This window comes from Sebastes fasciatus, chromosome 22 (genome assembly GCF_043250625.1).
Source record: "Sebastes fasciatus isolate fSebFas1 chromosome 22, fSebFas1.pri, whole genome shotgun sequence".
Classification (NCBI taxonomy): domain Eukaryota; kingdom Metazoa; phylum Chordata; class Actinopteri; order Perciformes; family Sebastidae; genus Sebastes; species Sebastes fasciatus.
In genome coordinates, this window is record NC_133816.1 from 12,193,334 (window position 1) to 12,214,699 (window position 21,366).

At 42.5% G+C, this 21,366-nt stretch overlaps 2 protein-coding genes across 2 annotated transcripts in view; one reads left to right on the plus strand and one right to left on the minus strand.

Annotated features, from left to right (window-relative positions):
• Positions 1 to 21,236, plus strand: part of tesk1b (testis associated actin remodelling kinase 1b) — a 31,977-nt gene extending 10,741 nt beyond the window's left edge. Inside the window, exons 3-11 of the mRNA XM_074623940.1 lie at positions 6,418 to 6,539; positions 6,735 to 6,783; positions 8,923 to 9,069; positions 11,129 to 11,211; positions 16,033 to 16,123; positions 16,759 to 16,842; positions 17,770 to 17,856; positions 19,088 to 19,184; positions 19,279 to 21,236. Coding sequence (XP_074480041.1) covers positions 6,418 to 6,539; positions 6,735 to 6,783; positions 8,923 to 9,069; positions 11,129 to 11,211; positions 16,033 to 16,123; positions 16,759 to 16,842; positions 17,770 to 17,856; positions 19,088 to 19,184; positions 19,279 to 20,390 — 1,872 coding nt within the window. The 3' untranslated portion in view covers positions 20,391 to 21,236. The remainder of the gene's footprint in view (positions 1 to 6,417; positions 6,540 to 6,734; positions 6,784 to 8,922; positions 9,070 to 11,128; positions 11,212 to 16,032; positions 16,124 to 16,758; positions 16,843 to 17,769; positions 17,857 to 19,087; positions 19,185 to 19,278) is intronic.
• The window catches only part of rgp1 (GP1 homolog, RAB6A GEF complex partner 1), a 44,537-nt gene continuing 37,321 nt past the window's right edge, over positions 14,151 to 21,366 (minus strand). The window contains exon 10 of the transcript XR_012592466.1: positions 14,151 to 14,165. The gene's annotated coding sequence lies outside the window, so the exon portion shown is untranslated. The remainder of the gene's footprint in view (positions 14,166 to 21,366) is intronic.

Genomic DNA, 21,366 nt, shown 5'->3' on the forward strand with positions numbered 1-21,366 from the left:
CACACATGATCTTTCTGAATAAGACAGGATCTTTTTGTCATCAGTTTCAGGTTAATTTTCCAACATGACGCCTCTTGAAAGAGCATGTGCAATGAGAGAAGGAAGATTGTGGGACTCTCCCGGCAGGACGTGTTGGGATGTGACCAGTTCTTTAGTAAATCCTGGCTGCCGAAACAATGTCTTCCCTCAGATAAAACAACAACAAAGGAGTTAAATGCACGCACAAACCGCGGTCCATCATCAGCTGTCATCAGTGTGCTTGTGATCAGTTTCAGTGTTCGGGATTAGGAGGCTCTGTGTGTGTCCATGTTGCTATTGAATGGCGGTGTTGGTATGGGAGAGCCAGTGCAGACTTGAACATCAGCAGCTTAGCGTGGCGCTCTTTTCCCTCCATTAGTCCTCTCCTCCCTCGCTTCGCTCCAGTCCAGGCCTGCTCATGCTGCCACTCGCAGCACAAGTATTTAGCTTTGTTTATGTTCTGCACAGCCGCACAAACACGAAAGCGCTGACCATGTGATGTGCCTGACTTCACTTTAACCACCATGTTTATCGCTTAAAGATATTTCAGATGGATCGGGATCAAAATAGAGAAGTGTTGGGCAAGAGTTGCACAATTATCTGCTTTCAGGTCCTCCTCCTTTCCATTATGGTTACCAGTGTTTTTATGATTTTATCTCTAGAGACTAGTGTATGTGTTTACATCAACGCACAATGAGCGTTTCCTCCCGTCCACATGTTGGCAGTGTGGTAGCTTAAACCTCGAGGAAGGCCCTGTCAGAGGGTAAACAAATGGCTGCGCGGATATGTGTTTGTGTGTGTTGATCACAGAAATGGCGAAATGTTTTTCTTGTGCAGCAGGGCTCGGTTGTTTTTATTGTCACCTCTGTGACATGTTTTGTAAAGATTCGGTTCACCAAAATATGTCATCTCCAGTTGTGTCTAGTTGTGGTTTTTAGAGATCGGTCTCTTGAATCTCTGCTTCCTCCCTGATTCAGTGGATGTGAATGGAATTGTGTGAAATTACGTTTTAATGATTCAACGGGACCATCTCTTCCCAGAAACTGTGTCCCTGTTCTCTGGATAATCCAACTCAACATCTGTAAGACTCTGAGAAATGTCCATAGACTCATATCCCAAAGCCTGGGCAAATCAAAGGAGCACTCCAGAAAATGTAGTATTGCACTTGCAAAAAGTTGTAGAGATTGCAAGAAAAGGGAAAAAGGATGGTCGAAATTGAAACTGCAGAGGCCGAGATATACTGACTTTTAGGTGTGAGTCAAGTTCCAGATCCTTCATTTCCCATAATGCAACTCAATTCAGTCTCTCATTATACCCTCTCTGCCTGGTAAATGCCAAGCGGCAACCTCCGGTGCTGAAAAATGAAGCCAATGTAGAAGTGCCAAAAAACTGCAGTTCCTCAAATGGCCACTTGAGGCTCCGAAAGCGAGTCAATCCATAGAGCACCGTGTTAAAATGCCCAACTTTACAGCGGAAATAAACATGTTTACAGCCTGGTACAAAATAACTGATCCCTATAGCTAATTTCCCCGCTCTTGACAAATCCATTTAAATTATATTAAGGCTTAAAGTCAGGCATAATTGACATTTCGTTAAGTCCCACCCCTCGAACACAGACTGGCCAATCAAAGCGTAGCATCAGCCAGCTCTGACCAGGATTCGACAACTAAACAGCTCTGTTCCATAGACTCTCATGCAATCGTTTCAGATTGTCTTCATTATCAGGCTGGTTTTGAGGATTTCGAGTTAGTCGACCAACAATCCACTTCTTGGCAGGCTTTCTGTCCGTTTAACCTGCTACTGCAAAACCTCCACGCACTCTTTCACTCATTTAAAAGACAAAAACCAAACAGGTGATTAGTGAGCACCAGGTCAGTCACGATACCCGTGTATTTCTGCGTGTATAAACTTGACTGACCCCCTCATGTTTAGGCTTGTGCATGTGTAGGAGGAGGGGCGTGGTCATCCCAGTGTTGTGCAACAGACCGAGTGAGCCGTTGTGTGTCACCTTGTCTGCTACCTGGACTGTTCGCCTCCTGGATCAGGTTGTGTTTCAGGGGGGGAATGGGACCTCCCTGCTCGCTCACTGATGGACGCGGCTTGGCCGAGTGCCTCGTTTCTCAGTCGCCCGCACACATGCATTCACACTCTGACACTTGCTTCTTCAAGCTATAACTGAGAGCAGAGCCTCAGGCGGCGGCGGCGGCTTAAGCCTTGAGTTGCTTTGTGGGAGAAACTCATTTTCTTGATTCTCCAAGTGAGTGGAGTCCACCCCCTCAGGGACATTTCACTCACCGTCCCTTCACACTTGGGCTCAAAGCTCGCTTGTCATATCGGTTGAAGCTTTCCTGTTTTTGTCTTGAAGTGATGCCTTAAAATGCTGATTCTTAGGCAAATTTTTGCTTTAGTCTGGTTAAAAACGCTGCAGAAGCTGCACATTTAAAGATGATGATACTTCTCTTTTTGAAGGGTAGATTCTGTTTTTTATGTGCCTGGCTACAGACCAGTAAGACTGTAAAGTGCTTTATCATGTAAATACCACAATAACCCGACTGTTTGCTCAACATTTAGAGAGATTAAGAGTCTTACGGCGACAAGAAACTGATTCTAAAGTAGTCTTCCACCAGCAATCTCCATCGTTTATTTGGAGACTCCTCAGTTATGATAACACTGAGAAGTTGTGAAGTAACCTTGAAATCCACGAGGGAAAAGAAGCCTTTAAAGTTGACCCAGTGTCCAGAGGCAAAGTCATTGAGCTGTGTGGTCTGCAACACTGCAGTAACATGTGATTCGTTCTGCAGAGTTTTCTCTTTTTCGTCAGAATCGCCACTACATGGTGGACACCTGTAAAGTGTTGTAGACACAAAATAATCCCATACATTGAAAAAACACAGGGCTGTAGCTACCATTCAGGTCAGTAAAGCCATTCACTTGATATTGTTTCAGGGAAATTGGGTGTTTGATCATCCTGAGAAGGAGTTAATGCACTATGTTTTCACAGGGTGAGTCAAAATCCTTAAATTTGACAGTTTAAGGCTAAAAACATGCATAAAAATAGCAGTATTTGGTATTTCTCCAGCAGAATTGTATTCCTGGCATTGTCAGAAATGCTTTGAAACAGCATTTAAAAAATCATGTAGAAATAAATGTATATTTTAGCTAATCGTTTAAAATATTTAATCACAATTAATCGCATGATTGTCAAGTTTTTCATTTAAAATCCAGGCTACAGCCCCGTACATAAGAACTCTGATAAAACAATACAACACAAACTCATAGATTCAGTTTGTTTCTTGCATTACCAAAATTCCCATTTGTTAATTTCATCCTTTAAAACTCCTGGTTTGGACTTTTTGTGAGACTGAAACACATTTTCCTGCAATTTCTCTGCTACCACCTTCTCCATATTTTCTATCGAAGAAACCCGAACTCCCTTAAAATCACAGCTTTCTAAAGGTCTAATGCATCTTTTGCCCTCGTGTGCATCCTCCATCTGCAGTCTCTGGCACGTCCTCCTCCTCCTCTCTGTGCATCAGTCAGCCCCGTCGGGCCGCCGGCTAATGACAGACATCGCTGCACATGTTGGCTGCACGGAGCGAGAGCAAAAGATGCCCGCGACCTTTCCTCTGCTGACAGCAGCACTTTACAAGGCCGAGAGTGTTTTGAAGGAGAGCTTTAGGGTGTGTCTAGGCGCAGGCATGCGAGTCTGTCGTGGATATGTGTGTGTTTGTTCTGTGTGTGTGTGTGTGTAATTGCTCCATATCATGGGGTAATCTTGACGTAGGCGTGGACATCGGCATTCCAGTGGCGAGTCCATGGAGATGACCGTTAAAGTGGTTGGCATGAAGAATTTTGAAAAAAAAAAAAAGCACCACACATACCTCATGGTGGCTTTGCAGGGTTAAGCTTGTCAGATGGCAAACACACACACACACACACCCACACACACACCTGAGAAAATGTTGCCCAAGTTGCAGACAGACTGTCGGCCCTTAATAATAATAATAATAATAATAATAATGATGAGTGACAGGTTGTTTATTTGGAGGCTAAAAACTGTCGGTGACAAAACAGTTGGGTGAAGCAGCGTTGCAATTCCAACCACTGCTGCATCAGCAGTTGGCTTACGTTTGCACTGTAACCTGCCTATATGAGTCAGTGTGTGTGTGTGTGTGTGTGTGTGTGTGTGTGTGTGTGTGTGTGTGTGTGTGTGTGTGTGTGTGTGTGTGTGTGTGTGTGTGTGTGTGTGTGTGTGTGGCTATTACAGTAGAGTCACAGGATGCCCGACGAGCATGTAAGAGTTTCTTCAGCTAAGTGAGAAGGCAGATGTGTGATGTAAATCCACAGCGATGCAGAGCCTCACAGCCCTGCTTGCCAGATAAATCTGCGCTAATGGGAGCAGGAGGAGGCTGTGTGTATAAAGAAACCCTCTAATCGGCCGCAGAGCTCCATCTACCAGCCTACAGGAGTCTGCCTCGTCCTCTAAGTGCTGTAACTATATTAAGATTAGTGCTGCAGTCCCTCCACGCTCCTGCCGCGTGTTTAAAATGTCTTGCTCCGACTTCCTCTTTCGCCAGAGGAAGCAACTACTGTACACAATTATATGTGTGATTTACATGCGTGCAGCCATGCATGTGTGCAGCACTTCTCCGCAGGCTGAAGACCTCAAGTGGCTCTGTGGAGGAAGGATTTAGAGCGGCGGCAGAGATCGACTCCCATTGACTGGCCGTAAAGATGAAGTGTGTGTGTGTGTGTGTGTGTGTGTGTGTGTGTGTGTGTAGCATTACTCGCTGCACTCTAGTCTGGTCTCTAATAGGCTTTGTGGGTTTCTTTTCCATCACCACTCAAATCCAGAGCGCAGCTGAGATCCAGGCCAGTGTCACACCAACTCCAGCTCAACACTTCCTACTGCAGACTTTGACCCTTCACACACTCTACCTCCTCCCTCACCCTTTTCATTCTTTCATTACACACACACGTGTCACTGATGAAGCCACAACCTGAAACCCTCCCGTGCCGGTTCAACTTTATATTATTAGCTCGAAGGAAATTAGGTTTGCAGTTCCTAAATGCAAACAAATGTGTGGCCAATTCAATATATAACGATGTATCGCGATACTGTAAGCAAGGCGATATATTGTGATTTTTTTTTAAAATCTAATTTTAAGAAAACTGTCATATAAAGAACACACCACCATATGCATAAACTACAAAAAGTTAATTTTAGTACCTTCTTTTTACCAACTTTAGTACTTTCAATACCCAGTCGTATTTGTAATGCATATAGTAGCACTACTGTACACAACAAATAAATACAAATTTAAGATGGTTTGTGTTACCGTTGCAAACACAGCTGTGACACATGCTTAGAATTATAAATTACAAGTTTTTAAATACTGTATAACTTAAGACCTGACCATAATTTAAACATCGAAATACTATAGATTAGGCCCTTTAATCATGTAAAATCACACAAAATGCACCAATACAACATATACACTATGAGTCTTTATAAAATATATACAAATATAAAAAAAGAATAATAATAAGGAAAATAAAAGTTCTTTCTTTGTTGTTGCGTAATGCCAAATGTTCTCGCCTTCTCTCACTGTACAGTAACGCTGGTAATTACACACATACAGTACTGGGATTTCTCACTTCAGACACACACTAACACACACACTAACACACACTAACACACACTAACACACAGGCAGACAGACTCAGAAACACCTCTGACTTCTTCTCTCTACACTCTGCCAGAGATTTTAGTGCTCGTCTGCTGCTCGTGTGAATTTCTTTCGGAAGTCAAACGACTTGCCAAGCAAATATGCACTCACATGTAGCCTGAGGGGGGGGAGGAAGCATGTCGCGTCACCATGGTTACCATACCAGACGAAGCCATTGCCATAGCAGCAGGTCGGGGCACAGACGCAGCCAAAACAAATGAAGGAACTCGGCTGACCTGCTTATGTTTCATGGCCACTTTCCAAAAGCACCTGAGTGTTCATATAACTCAGCACTCTGTCCTAGTTTCATTTTATTACTTCAGATCGTGTTAACTGATGTGATGTATGTATAATGGTTTATCATCATAAATACCTTGCTGCAGGCCTGTTCTGTTTAGCTACGTATCTGTAATATGTGCTCATGTGTTCTGTGAGGTGTTATGAATAATACTTCTCATCAACGGTCAGGTTTCTTTGGAGCAATTAAGGCTTTTTCAACTTTTTTTTGTTTTTTAAAAAAGTGTTTTTTCTGGTGCTCTATTGTGTAATTTCCTTGGCTTTCCAATTTCTACGCAGACAATGTTGAATCTACAGTTTTGAAATAATTTTAGTCACAATTGTGGATCAGAATAAAACTATTTTGTGTGTTTTTTATCATCGTCTGATCCAGGTGCAGCATCGTGTGTCAGGCCAGGTAATGGCTCTGAAGATGAACATCCTGGCCAGCAACAGAGCCAACATGCTCAGGGAGGTCCAGCTCATGAACCGACTATCGCATCCCAACATACTCAGGTAACTGAAACATTTACAATCCCGACATGCTGTCCTTTTTTCGTTTTTTTTTTTCCACCTGGTTTACATTCTGTTGTTTCTATCGTGTGTGACCTTCTTCCAGCAAGCTTTGACTTGTTGGAAGAATTAATTATATGTGTCATGAAACTGTTGTTCTCCTTCTGTTGTTAAGTGTTTTTTCTGCTCTGCCTCCAGGTTTATAGGAGTGTGTGTCCACGAGGGGCAGCTCCACGCCCTCACAGAGGTAAGAACAGCCTACTAAAATTTGCCCCTCTTAAAGGGATAGTTCAGGTGTTTTGTAGTTGGGTTGTATGAGGTAATTATCCATAGTCAGCATATTACCTACAGAAGATGACTGTCAGCATGCCCCCCAGTTTGGAGAAGCAGACAGGAGATACCGCACAGGACCATAGATATCAGTTTAAGTGTACATTATTTATAGAATATTTTCACCACTTGCCGTGAGACAGCCCTTTCCGATGGGGAACTGAAGCCGTTGTATCCATCTATCCTCTTGCAAAAGCCACCAGACTCCATTGAAAAATCCTGTAATTTTACCTCGCAGAACACAGGGGTTGCTGGTCTACCGCTGCCTCGATCGCTGAGTTTGTTTGTCATATTGTGTAACTCTGGTGGATATGAACTAACCAAAGTCACACAATAACACAAACAACGGCTGATAACGGTACGACGGACGATAACAGCTTCAGTACCCCGTCGGAAACATCGACTTCTAGGTAGGTCTTTCTTTTAGGTGGCTAAAATGCACTTTGCTCGTAGCAGTACATTGCTTTGCACCTGTGCAGTAACTCCTGTCTACTTCTCCAAACTGGGGGCGTGACGACTGTCATCTACTGTAGGTAATACACTGACTATGGATAAGTACCTCATACAACCCCACTTCAAAAGACCCGAACTATCCCTTTAATGACATAAGTTCTAATCTAAGTTGCAACTTTTTGATTTCAAAATCATTCAAATTGCAATTTGCATGTAAAATAATGAATAGTGCAGTATTATGACTCTTAGCCTAACATGGAAGTTCACAGTGAGCGTACTACTTTATAGTTTCTAAGATCCCGTCTTGTAAAAACATTAATTATTAATATATCTCAGCCAGTCACTATTCAAATCTTCTCTGTATTTCCATGCGTAGATTGTTGCTCCCATTTCTTTGCTGGAAACCAAAAAAAACTTGAATTTTGTTAATTTATTTTTGCATGTTTTTGATACTCATCCCTTTTGAAATTGGATTTATACTAAAGAGAGTTTGATCATTAAAGCAGCAGCTCTGTCGGTTTTTATAAAACAAACACATCTCTCTACATAAACTCTGTGTAAAACACAGTAAAAGCATCTGACAGTTGACTTGTGTTGCACAGACTGAGGTCAGGCAGCTTGCGTCATTTCACCGGTTTCTTATGTGTGATTGATCTACCTGACGTTGCCATGGTAACTGAGCTGCTCAACAGTGAAAAGGGGATTTGGTGTTCTGCTGTAATGGTAGTATTTATGTGACAGGTCATTGTGTTGTATTGATGGAAAAGGTCAGCATGTTCCAGACATACAGGGATTAAAGGTGAGCTGTTAAGAGGAGATTTAGCTGATGGACTGGGAAATTACTTTAATGGTCCAAGAATTGACTTGTCTGCAGGGCGACTCATCTTTTAGTCTATAAAATGTCTGAAAAAGGGAAATTCTGGTCACCTTGTGGTTAAAATCCGTACAACCGCAACATCCCGGTGACTTTTATTTCATGTTGCACCTATGTTTCCTGTTTCTATCTCTACTGTCACTAGCAAAAAAAAAGCAAAATAGCTCACATATCTCTTAAAACTTTAGAACATTTTGAAAATTGGCTACACAATTTCTCACAACTTAAGGTGACATCTTCAACTTGTTACTTGTTTTGTCAGAACAGCACTTTAAACCCTGAGATATTGAATTTAGAGTGATATAAGACAGAGAAAAGCAGTAAATCCTCACGTTTTTAGAAGCGGAAACCAACAAATATGTCGGCATTCTTGACAAAAGACTTCACAAATGATTGACTTTTGTAATGATCGTGTCACCTTTAGAAGGAGTGGTAAACTAAGCTGTGGACTTATCAATAAAACAAGCTGATAACCATGCTGATAACAGACTAAATATTTATTTAACGACTGACGGCAAAATTCACGTGGGCAAGTTTAACAGCACAATCTTTACAGTATATTACTGCACGACTTCAGTCAGACACTTTGGTTACAATTTTCCAAAACAATAAGAGAAGCGGCTTTCATATCAACATCGAAGCAATTTCCAAATGGAAAGAACTCTTTGTGTGTTGATTTGTGGTTTAATAATGAACTCCTTTCTGTCTCCGTTCATCCCGATGATCCAGTACATCAACGGCGGTAACTTGGAGCAGCTGTTGGGCAGCGACGTGTACCTGTCGTGGAGCGTGCGCATCGTCCTGGCCCTGGACATTGCCCGGGGACTGCAGTACCTGCACAGCAAGGGCATCTTCCACAGGGACCTCACCTCCAAGGTGACGACACGGCACACATGCACGCATCAGTACCCATGTACAGCACACACACACACACAAACACACACACATCACTGAACATCAGGGACTTTGCTCCTAAGGTAGCCATACATGTGTATTACATGCACAAGAAACTACGATTACTTAACATATGGATGTTCCACAAGAACGTGACGCACAAAGAGGTCAACACAATGATGTTCGAACATGAGAGTCGTGTAACGGCAAAACATTTGATGATGCTTTTTAGTGTAGATTGTGGAAACAGTCAAAAGCTCTGGTGCAGATTTAGAGGCTTTGCAGGTGCGTCACAGATCTTGCACCTACGTCAACAAAAAGGATCTGTGGGAAATGTTGCAGGTCAATTCAATAAAGTTCTGAATGTAAAATGAATACGTGAGTTCACAGAAGGCTACTGAAACAGGAAACGGACTAAACTCTAAAACAGCTTCCAGCTAGATTGACCTAAACCAGCAGTTGGCTTTAGTAGCAGGCAGCTAATGCTGAGGTTGATATGCTAATAAATGTAGGATTTAGCTCACAGGTAGAAATGAAAGAAAGGAGGTGACAGCAGCACACTCATAAACAAGCAATCAGGCAAACATTGTTTATGTTTAAGAATATTTTTATTGCAAGTTATTGTTGAATGCAGCCTACATTGGCACATAAAAGCAATCTTATTTTTCCATTTTTTCAGCTTTATAGCAGCGTAAAATAACGTGTAATTAAAGTTATTTGGTGAATTTTATACACATTGATGACTCATGTTAAGAAACAAGAGAACAAACCAAGAGAGCAAAGCAAGAGAAAACAAATGTATAAAACAAATGACTAGACATACATACAATCGATCATTTATCTCACACCTTCAGACTCCCTCAGACCTCTTATGTGTTTCAACACTGGTCAGTGTAGCACTTTTTAAAACAGAAATTTACAGAGTGTGAGAAAGGAGAGTGAAATATGAGAGACAATGAAGTAAAACATGGAGATAAAGTGTACAAATCACAACATATAAAGCTCTAAGGCCGCTTTCACAGGCCAACATTTAGTCCGTTTTAATCGAACCCTGCTGCAGTTCATTTTGGCCTTTGTGAACGCAGTAATCGTACTCTGGTGCGGACCAAAACAACCGGTCCAAGACAGCTTGCGAGAGGTGGTCACGGACCGTTTCCAAGTGAACCAAAACACAGGGCATTTGTTGAGATGGACACAGGTAATTGACCGGTTAACATGAGTGGGAGAGGACTGACTCTGACTTCTGCAGAAGTCTGATGTTTGCTTGACATCTGAACATACAGAATATGCTAAATGAAGTCCACAAAAATAGTGACATTTATAAAGTCATTGGAGATGAACTGGAGGAGAAGGGATTCGTTCGCTCAGCAGATCAGTGCCAAATCAAAGTGAAAAAAAACGTCCACAGCAATATATCAAAGTCTGCGATCCCCTGCATAGAAGTGTCAGCTCTTGAGATGAAAAAGATCAATTCGCTCCTTCCTACACGCCCCTCAGCTAATTATTATCTTTATTTGGCTTGCTGTAATTTGCACACTGTGAAACCAGACTGAATAGAGAACAAACCAAAAGTATCAATTTCACTCTGATTGGGACTATTGCTTATGAAAGCGTCCTAAAACGTTACAAAAAACAGAGAAAAACGACTATTCTGACGCAATCTTTTATTTTATATTATATGGTTCAAAGAGGAATCGGTGTCTGAAATCTCTAGCCTACAAAGGAAATGTTGACATGCTGGAAACCGTTGGATATTAGCACATCAGATTTGAGGAGACCCTGAAGTTGACATGGTGAAATAATCACTTCATAGTGGAAAATGGCCCAGAAACCAATCATTTCTCTAAGTGTGGAAACATCAGCAGTTCTCCGAGCTAAAGACTTAAATTCGGTCACTTAAAAAGCCTTTACAGCAAATGAAAAGCTCTGCTCAATAAAACACATGCAGCCATATATAAAGGAATGCTCACACACACACACACTGGACACACACTTAACAGCAGTAATAGAGATGTGTGTGACCTCTGACCACTCTGTGCAGAACTGCCTGGTGCGCTGGAACCGCTGCGTGTGCTCGGCCGTGGTGGGAGACTTTGGCCTGGCGGAAAAAATCCCAGATTACAGGTCAGTGCATTCATCTAAACTTCTATCAACAGTCTGTGATTAGATAAGTCACGCTCAATAAATCGCATTCCTCCACTTCTCCCTTTGTCTTATTTATCCCTCGTGGCATATCTGCCTGAGCAAAAATCTCTCCCACAGCTTCTCGTTTTCTCGGGACACACAGAAAGAGACGCATTACTCACCAAAGCACAGTCCGGTTTTTCCAAAGTATGCACATGATGCCTCCCCGCCGAACGTTGTGGTTAACCCCCCCCCTCTTCTCCACCGCCACTCACTGTTTGGGGAACTTTTTATTAATATTGTGAAGCGTCCTTTCAAGGCGGTCATGACGTACCGCAGACTCGCTGCTCTGTCGCCGTCGTCTCGTTGTGTTTCCTCCTCTGTGTTTTGCAGCTGCGTGTTTTTAATACGGCGTGACATTTATGTGGCATATTTTATTCACCGCCATCAATTCACCGCTGGCTTGTGCCGACTATGAATGACCAGCAATGTTACAGCTATCAAGTTTTATTTCCTTCAGCTGGTTCTCCGGTGACCTCATATCTCCCATAACGCTTGATGATCAAATCCTTTACTTAACTAACAGTAGGAATAAGGAAAATACTTCAAGGCAAAGAAGGAAAAAGTCCTAAATTAAAATAATAATAAAAAAACAGGTATACAAAGATCTCCAAAATTGGAAAATATAAAGTTTATATGACATGTCCAGTGAAAAACTCATCGATCTCTCTGCAAGAAAGAGAATAAGCATATTTCCCAAAATGCTGTATTCCTTTAAAGGTCCCGTATGGTAGAAAGTGACATTATCATGTCTTTTTTTTATTATAAAGCAGGTCTATGTGCTATATATAGATATAAAGATAGCTATCTATAGATATCTGTGTAACAAATGGTATCAACCCCAAAATTGCTGCCATAACTTATGAGACATAATAAAGCATGGGAATGGCCATCATATACTTCCATCATAAACCATTACATACACTTTCACAATTTATTTTAAATTATGAATGAATTAAATCATGTTTATTTCTAATTTATGACTAGAACAGCTTGACACACAGTGCTGAGCTGCATCTCAAATTAACCTTCAGGTTCCCAGCTTTCAGATGATGTACACCACTTCTATGTGACATCTACTGTTGACCTGCTATCTGCTCCTAAAGACCCCCTGTCCCCCCCTAAAAACAACAAATATGGGTCTCAGAGGGTTAAAGAGACAGGCGCTAAAACGGAGGGTTTCAGAGAGAGGGTGAATAAAAGTATAATCAGACAGACTGTATGAGAATAATAATGTGTTTTTTGAACATTAAGCATGTAAACATGTTCTAGTAGAAACCGAAATCCAAGTATGAACCTGAAAAACAAGCATGATGTGTCCCCTTTAAAGTCTTCCAAAATGGAAATGTTCCAGTTAAGTACCACTAGTTCAAATTGTAATTAAACACATGACTTCACCAGAAGTACTTTCTCTTGTCCTCAGTTTATCTACGACTTGACATCACTTCTCCTCAACGTCCATATAAGTTAGACGGTTTGTCATCTTTATGAATATTGTTTGTCCATAAATGGATCAACGGGCAGGCAGTGAACTGATAACAATGTAGAGCATCAACGGGCAGCCGTTATGTCAGAGGCACACACACACTCGACACACAGTTACGTCCCATTAGCTCCTCATCCTCCCCTCCTCGCTCTGTCTGCAGTCATTTAGTAAACACACGACTCTCGCTGAGACGAGGCAGCTGCCACAGAAACTTGACCTGCCCTTTTCTGTGTGTTGTGAGTGTGCGTTTCCGCTGGCTCTGTTTGTGCCCGACCACCTTTTGTGTTTACACAAGTGTGCGTGTCACTGTCAGGTTGGAAAAGCTTTCATGCTTTTTGTAAAGATCCATTTAAAGCATGTCCATCCAGCTAAAAACGAGGCTAAAAAGTTGATATTTTACACATGCAAGTGTGCATACTTGCCAACCTTGAGAAAATAGGGAGGATTTCAAAATCAAAGCGGTGATTATGGGTTCCCAGAAACATTTCAGAGACTTTGTTTCCTGCATTCTGGTGACTTTTAAAGAAAGAAAACACAAAATAATAAGTACACTGCAACAGCATTTTTTAATCTTAAATACTTTTAATTTTACCTTTAATTCTCAGGAAAGAATTTAGAATAATTTGGCCCTCTGGCGTTAACTTGTGTGAATCTCTGGCATAGAGTAATAGGCTATCGTGTACCACTGCGCTCTGAAAGCCGTTATTTCCAATGGCTTGCGCCGCGCCATAACGGCTTTTTGCTGCGTCGAGCAAAGCCCCACTTTGGGCGTTGCGCGTTGTGATGTGCGGCGAGCGCAAGGTGTGAAATATTGTCATAAATCAGGAGAAATATGGGAGAATTGTGACCCCGGCAGGAAACTGGGAGGGGGCAATGAAAAACATGAGTCACCTGGGAAAATCGGGAGGGTTGGCAAATATGCAAGTGTGTGTCATTGTGTATTTTTGCATACCTGCAGCAATCAAACATGAAGCCTCTGTTTGCTCCAGCCTCTGTTTCAATAACAGCTGGTGAATAGTGTTTCCGTCGTTTTCAAGGGCATGTTTGCTTTTACATTTTAGTCAAACACTGTTGTATCCTGTCGCGGAGCGCTGACGGAGAATGGGCGACGTTGACAACCCTTCTCGTGTGTTTGTGTTGGAGTGCTACCACTGTGCTTGTGGCATGAAGGAAAGGAAAGGAGGGGAGGGAAGGAGAGGAGAGGAGATGGAGGGGGTTCAGGAAAAGCACTCCAAATAAGGTCAAACTATTCCAGTCCTCCTCCTTTTGCTCTAACTGGATCTCTGCTGCACCTCGTACAGCAAGTCACTCCTGTCATTTACTCCCATCATTCCTCTGGTGTCCGTACTTAAGTTCATTTATGAGTTTTCTGTTTTCCCTCCGTTGCCTTCCGCGCTCTCTCTGTTTTCTCTTTTCTGTCGGTCCACTTCTCCAAATGGTGTTTACGTTGGGAGCCACGACCGTCTCGGCTCCTCATCCCTCCCTCTGCCATCACTTCCCTCGCTGTGTGTTTTTTTGCAGTATCATAGCCCACAGTAGCAGATGGAAATAGCACAGGAAAGGAAGTATCTGCCAGCAGGGTGTGTGTATGTGTGTTTGTGTGTGTGAGCACGTAATCCTTGCACATTCTTGTCTTCCTTCCTTTTTATTCAGCTAATATTGCACAATGATATCTCCACCGAACTGAAAAACATTGTGGTTTCTTAGATACAGAGGAAGTGCACACAAACACACTCTCACCCCATACAACCCCTCTATCTCTCTCTCTCTTGATTGGGTTCTGCGTTAATGAAATGGAGCGTGACGCCAGCTTTACTTGACTGTTCTTGTCCAACCATTTGCTTATCTGTCATCGTCTCTTACAAATTGCAAATCTCCTGAATGGAAAACATGTTTTCATTTCATTTCTCATGCATCACTGTCGGGAATTAAAACATAATGCACTTTTGATGTAGTTGTTGACCCGAAGCCTTTTTTACTAGGGCAGCATAGATATTTTCATTATTGATTTAATTTGCTTATTATTTTTTCAATTAATCCTTTGGCATTAAAAAAGAAATGATAATTAAGCGGTGAAAAATGTCCATCACTATTACCTAAAGCCCAAGGTGACATTTTTACATTGCTTGTTTTGTCCAATCAGCAGTTTAATATGGTGTACAACACACCAATTAAAAGCAGAAAATATTTCCATTTAGCAGCTGGAACCAGAGAATATTTGCAATTTTTTGCCTGTTTAAAGAACAAACAATTAATTGATCATTAAAGCTTTCTGTTGATCGTCTAATCGCTTAATCTATGAATTATTTCAGCTCGATTTTCTTATCCATGGTGTGATATTTTTTTTTAAAGGAACAGTGTGTAACATTTCGGGGGATCTATTAGCAGAAATGGAATATAATATTCATAACTATGTTTTCATTAGTGTATAATCACCTGAAACTAAGAATCGTTGTGTTTTCGTTAGCTTAGAATGAGCCCTTCCTATCTACATAGGGAGCAGGTCCTCTTCACGTAGTCCGCCATGTTGCTTCGCCATGTTTCGACAGTACAGTAGCCCAGAAAGGACAAACCAAACACTGGCTCTAGAGAGAGCCTTTCACATTTTTACGTTACCTGAAGGCCACCGTAGTTCTCCGACAGGCTTGTTTTACACTCGGCGGCTCACATTACCGCAGTCTTGGAAAGGGAGGAGTTAGTGGAGGGGTAATCGGTTGGTTGCAATCTGCAACCACACAACTGGATGCTGCCAAATCCTACACACTGTCCCTTTAAACTCAGATGTTGGGAAATGAATTTGAAGTGGCACCACAAATATGTTCACATTCATCTCCCCTGTATGTGAGTGGGGGCAGAAATCTTAAAACAAAAACCTTCTGCATGGCAGGTGCCAGTCACTGTTTTTTATAATTTGGGTGAAACAACCCTTTAATGATGCCTTTTTGTTAAACTGTATTTGGTATGAAATCCACTAATTTCTTTCAGGCAATTTCAGCCTAACCTCTGTAAAAGCATCACAACTGGATTTAGTGCTGATTGGTATCTCTCTCTAAAAGTTTTGAAGATTTCATATTCATTGATATATGAATATATAACAGACTCATAAGCTCTTACGGAAACATTATTCTTATCCCAAGCTGTGATATATTTTAAAGCCAAAAATCCCCAAAATTGAATATACCAATTTTAAACACGAATGTTGTGAAATGGATTCAAGAGCCTCAAATAAGTGCTGGTTTAACATGAATGTTCCTCTTCTCTCTCTCTCTCTGCAGTGAGGAAGAGGATCAGGTGCCTCTGGCTGTCGTCGGCTCCCCCTACTGGATGGCCCCGGAGGTGCTCCGAGGAGAGGTGTATAATGAGAAGGTACTGACGGATCGCTGTCTTCATTACCTTTCAGCTGCAGATTGTGGCAAGAGTTCAAGGTCCACAGTGGGTGTGATGAAAGCCAGTCAAATAAACCCAGGCAGTGAAGTAAAGCAATACATATTTGATAAATCAGTTATTATATTAAAGGCAAACAGTAATTTAGTTATGTAAGAGGTGCACTGCTGCTTGGCTTGTATTTTTCTGTAGTGGGCATCCTAATTGCCTGTTAGGGTTGCACTTTAGGGATGATGATGACATGTTCTGTGTTATGCAGCCTGCCTGGGATCACAAGAAACTACAAATTAGTATAAACCACATCCAGAATGTAGCGCATGTTTTTAGATTATATTGCAAAAAAATAATATAAATCCACCTAATTTACATAATCAGAATTTCAGACCGTCATTACTACAATAAAAGCATTTACAATTGTAATTTTATATTACAAGATATTTTGATTTGAGTGTTTTTTCAAAGCATTTCATTAAAAATTAATAATAATTTTATGAAGTTTGGTTAATAAACGCACAAGTAAAAAATATAAACAGCATATTGTCGTTGTGTCTCCCTGTTTTACTTGATCTCATCTTCACCCCTCGATGTGTGATCGATTCGTCTTCCTCTCTCCGCAGGTGGATGTGTTTGCGTACGGGATCATCCTGTGTGAGGTTATTGGGAGGATACAGGCCGACCCCGACATCCTGCCACGCACTGTGGTAACGATGAAAACATTGTCATCACTAATGATTCCCCCTGTTCACTTATCATCACGTACTCATCATCTAATGTCACGGAGCCCTTTATTATATCACGGCGTGAATAATAAAACCATTATTGATATTAATGGTCTTGTAGGACAGTTCCTGTATTCAGTTACTGCCTGAAGTCTGTCAGTATTTCAAAAGCACATGACTGTTGTGCAAGCAGCGATGTCAAAATGACTCGAGTTTAAGCAACATGTTTCACCACATCGGACATGATTAAAAAAATACGTACAATGGTGGATATCTCATTTTGGAATCTAACTGCTGATTTTCATCTTGGACAAACAGGAAGCTGAATTTCTTATCTTAGAAAAAGCTTGCATGTGCGCAAGATGTTTCTGCTAAAGCACTCAAAATAACTGACAAAATACATATGCCTTATATATATATGCCAAAATACTACATGCCTTATGATCTGCATTGCATATGCACAGTGTATAAGCAAGTATATTCAAAACAGTTGGTATAAAAACTTTCTTTTTGAGTATGCTGTTGATGTTCACTGTTGTCCCACAATGCAATGCATGGGGGGGAAAAAGGTCGAGCTGCTCACTGCTGCAGAAAAATTAAAAACAAATTGTTGGTGAAACGGCTCCAGAAACAAAAAGTATTAAATTAATCAAAATAAACTTAATAGCACTCCAAGAGAATTTCCCCCCCTTGTGGCCATTTACTGAATATATATAATATATATATATATATATAATAGTACGTCAGTTGAAGCCAATATTAAACAGACGGTGGCGTAAGGGGATTTCCTTTTCATGCTGTGTTATTTTTCAAGGGCTCTTTAAATTGAACACACATTTTTTTTGAAAGAACACACACTGACATGAATGTAAACCCTTGTGTAACTTTCAAAATCCTTTGTTTGTACAGGACTTTGGTTTGGATGTGGTGACCTTTCAGCAGATGGCGGGAGATTGTCCTTCTGATTTCCTGGGGCTGGCCTTCGCCTGCTGTAATGTAAGAATCACTCATCTGACACAAACACACACCCTGCCTTCTCTTCTTTGCTGCCGGATCACTTGTATCTTTAGGTTGTGCCTCATGTCAGCTCAAGTGTAGGTGCGTTACGGTATTGTACAGTGCAATCCAATTGAATAGCACCACTGACTACATCCTCCAAAATGCTGTAGATCAGTCTCAACAAAAACTGAACATTATAACCTTTGTAAAGGTATAATTTATTGCAGGACTATTGCACAATACTGCAGTAGTTTTAGATAGGTGCACCTTGTCCGTTTATCCTAAATGGTCCCGTCAGTCATGTTTAAACAGAGCAGTTAAAGAGCATTCTGTAACCTGTGTTTAAATGCCTGAAAGCCATAATTATAACAGATAGATGAAGCCAGAAATGTAACATGGGCTAACGTCATAGTGGGAGGAGTGGCATCATAGACTGTATATAAGTGGACTGCAATAAATTATACCTTCACGAAGGTTATAACGTCATCGTGATGTCACCCATTGGTTTGTGGACTGCCGTTTTGAAGCCTCGAGTTCGGCATTTTGGCCGTCACCGTCTTGTTTTTTTGCCACCAGAAGTGACACGAGAGGGTGGAGCTAAGTACAACCGAATGCTGAATGAGACATTTTTACGCGACCAAACTGTTACAATGAACTTTCATGAGCTGAAAACACACCGTGAAAGAAGTTATAAGACAAAAACACGGACAACTCCCAGACCGGACAACGCCGTGGTAGCGACCTGTCAATCACAAGGTAGCCACGTCCTAAAGCATCCCCTGCTTTATGGTCTATTTGACTCTAAATGGGACCATAATTTACTCAATGAACATCATGCTGTATTGAAGAAGACTTGAAACTAGCAATTGAAACCATAAACTCATGTTTACAATGTTTACTGAGGTAATAAATCAAGGCTCATTTTCTCATAGACTTCTATACAACCAGAGGAGTCGCCCCCTGCTGGCCATTAGAAAGAATGCAAGTTTAAGGCACTTCAGCATTGACTTCACTTTTCAGAGTTGCTCACTAGGTGGCATCCATCCACCTTCTAACCTCCAAGCCATGTTTCCATCTCCTCAATTTCTTTTGAGTTTACGGATAACCAAATCAAATATAAATTTATGACGATTTTTGCAGTATTTAAAAAAAATGTACTGTAGTTTTTGTCTCCGTTTTCCTTCATGCTTTTGTTCCATCTGTTGAATTTGTTTCTCCCTCCTGCCAGATGAGTTCAAAGCTCCGTCCATCCTTCTCCCAAATCGTGTTGGAGCTGGAGAGGAGACAGGCGGAGAGGAAACAGAAGGACGAACCGACGGTCAAAGGTGAGTCATCAAACACTCTGAACTGTTGGCACTAAATGGTGAACGTGTTTGTTCCTGCAGATTAATAATTATCTTTCATTCTTTTTCTTTAAAGCGGTTTCTCCAGCAATTGGCGCCTTACGAAGGCGATCCCTCTGCGTCCTGTCAGATCCTCGCCTCTCCCGCAGCAAATCCGACATGCTCCATCCCCCGGATACGCCCCCCTCTGATACCATGGCGATTCCTGCTCGGGTCAACCCTTTCTCTCAGAGGGAGGACCTCAAGGGCGGCAAGATCAAGCTGTTCGACACTCCCAGCAAGTCCGTCATCTCGCTCACCTTCACCCTGCCGCCTCCGCCAGACTGCGACGACCCAGAGAGCGACGGCTATGAGCTACCCAGGAGGCACCGGCGCTGCCACTCGCTGCCGTGCACGCCTCCTCCGCACCTCACGTCAGCGCCGAACACCGTCCTGACCGAGGAGGAGTCCACGTCTGAGTTAAACGGCGAGATGAATGGAGTGAGTGAAGAAGAGAGACTGTTAGGAGAAGAGAAGGAGATCGGGGATGGGAGTGGGAATGATTCAGGTCTTCCTCTGTCGCTTGAACCCATGTCGCTGGACCTGCTGGACCAGGAGGAGGAGGATGAGGGGGAGGAGGGGGATGAGGAGCCAATGGACTGCGCAAGCTCTCCGGACACACAGGACAGCACTTCATCTCCTTACTCCAAACTCTCCCCTCCTCCATCAAACTCCTCGACTCCCATCCAACCCTCCACTCCTCCCTTCTCAAACGGTTGGGGGTCGGCCATCTCCAACGGGCCGCCGTGCCTGCCTCCCCTCTCTCAATTGGACAACAACAACGTCGTCGTGAATCGACCCACGGGATGGAGCGCCACCACGACCAGCGCTCCCACCACAACCAACAACAACGGCTACCACTCCCCTACCGGCGACCCCGCCGGTTCGTCGCCGTTCGGCTCCGGCAGCGGACACTCCCTGGACCAGGAGGAGGTGATCTCCTGTCCCGGCTGCTGCCTCGCCGGCCTCCGCTTCCCCTCTATGTGTCTCAGAGCTCCACCGCGCAGGAACCCTTACAAGAACTTGAACGTGGACCACGCAGCCTCACGTGGGCTGCTTTGCCCGGGACCCAAGGACCTGCCGCCATCTCCTACCCCCACCACCACCGGCCTGGAGCCGGGACTCGCCTTGCCGGGGGCGCAGACATAAACTTCTCAACACCAAATACACAGAGAAAAGATGTGTGGGAGCTCTGCACCAAAAGATCCCTGGAAATTAAGCGGGTCCTCTTAGAAATTTTGCACAGATTTTAACGCAGCAATACCCTGCTTACTTTCCAGACACACTTTTTGGTGCAGCTCGGTTTACTAAAACACACTCCAGGCTGACTTTGTCCATGAAAGCTGTGGGACAAGGAACAACTTGTTGCATGTCGCCCTCTGCAGGGCTGAGGGCGACATGCAGATCTGACTGATGATCCACAGCGTCCAGAACTGTTCAGCATGCCGGCCTTAAAAACACTCCAGTTTGGGGCCCAGTTGGTTGGATCCTGTATATTACCGCAGATGTAAAGATTCTTATGACTGATGATACTGATGATGCTGAAATGAGGAATGTTAAGCTTAGTATTATTACTGCTGCAATGATATTTGATGTTTGGTGCTGTTTCTGAATGAACAGGCAGTTTTTGCTTTAATGTATTTAATTGTCAAGAGGGTGTATGGTGCACTGCTGGGCTGTGTGTGTGTGTAACATGGAGTGTGTGATGGATTCAGTGTGAGAGGCTGGATGCGTGTGTGTGTGTGTGTGTGTGAGAGAGAGGAAAGGTAAGAGAGTGTGTGCTGTACACCGTTCTTTTGACCTTTTTTGTTGCTGTATGATCTCTATTGGCCCTTCTGGGCGCCTGGTTAAGCACTTCAACTGTATTACTGTTGTTAATAAGGAAACTATTGTTGTTATTATTATTACTTTTGGGAATGAATGGTCAAAGACCTGCTTAAGAGATGTACAGATTCTTATTATTTAAAGATGGCATTGAATAAAACGATAGAATGCAGTTCTGCTGACGTGTATCTGCTTCTTTTTTTTAGCCGTGATGTGAAATATCTCAACAATTAGATGGATTATCATCCTGATGACTTTGGTGATTCATATATCCTCTCAGGATTAATTGTAATAAATTCTC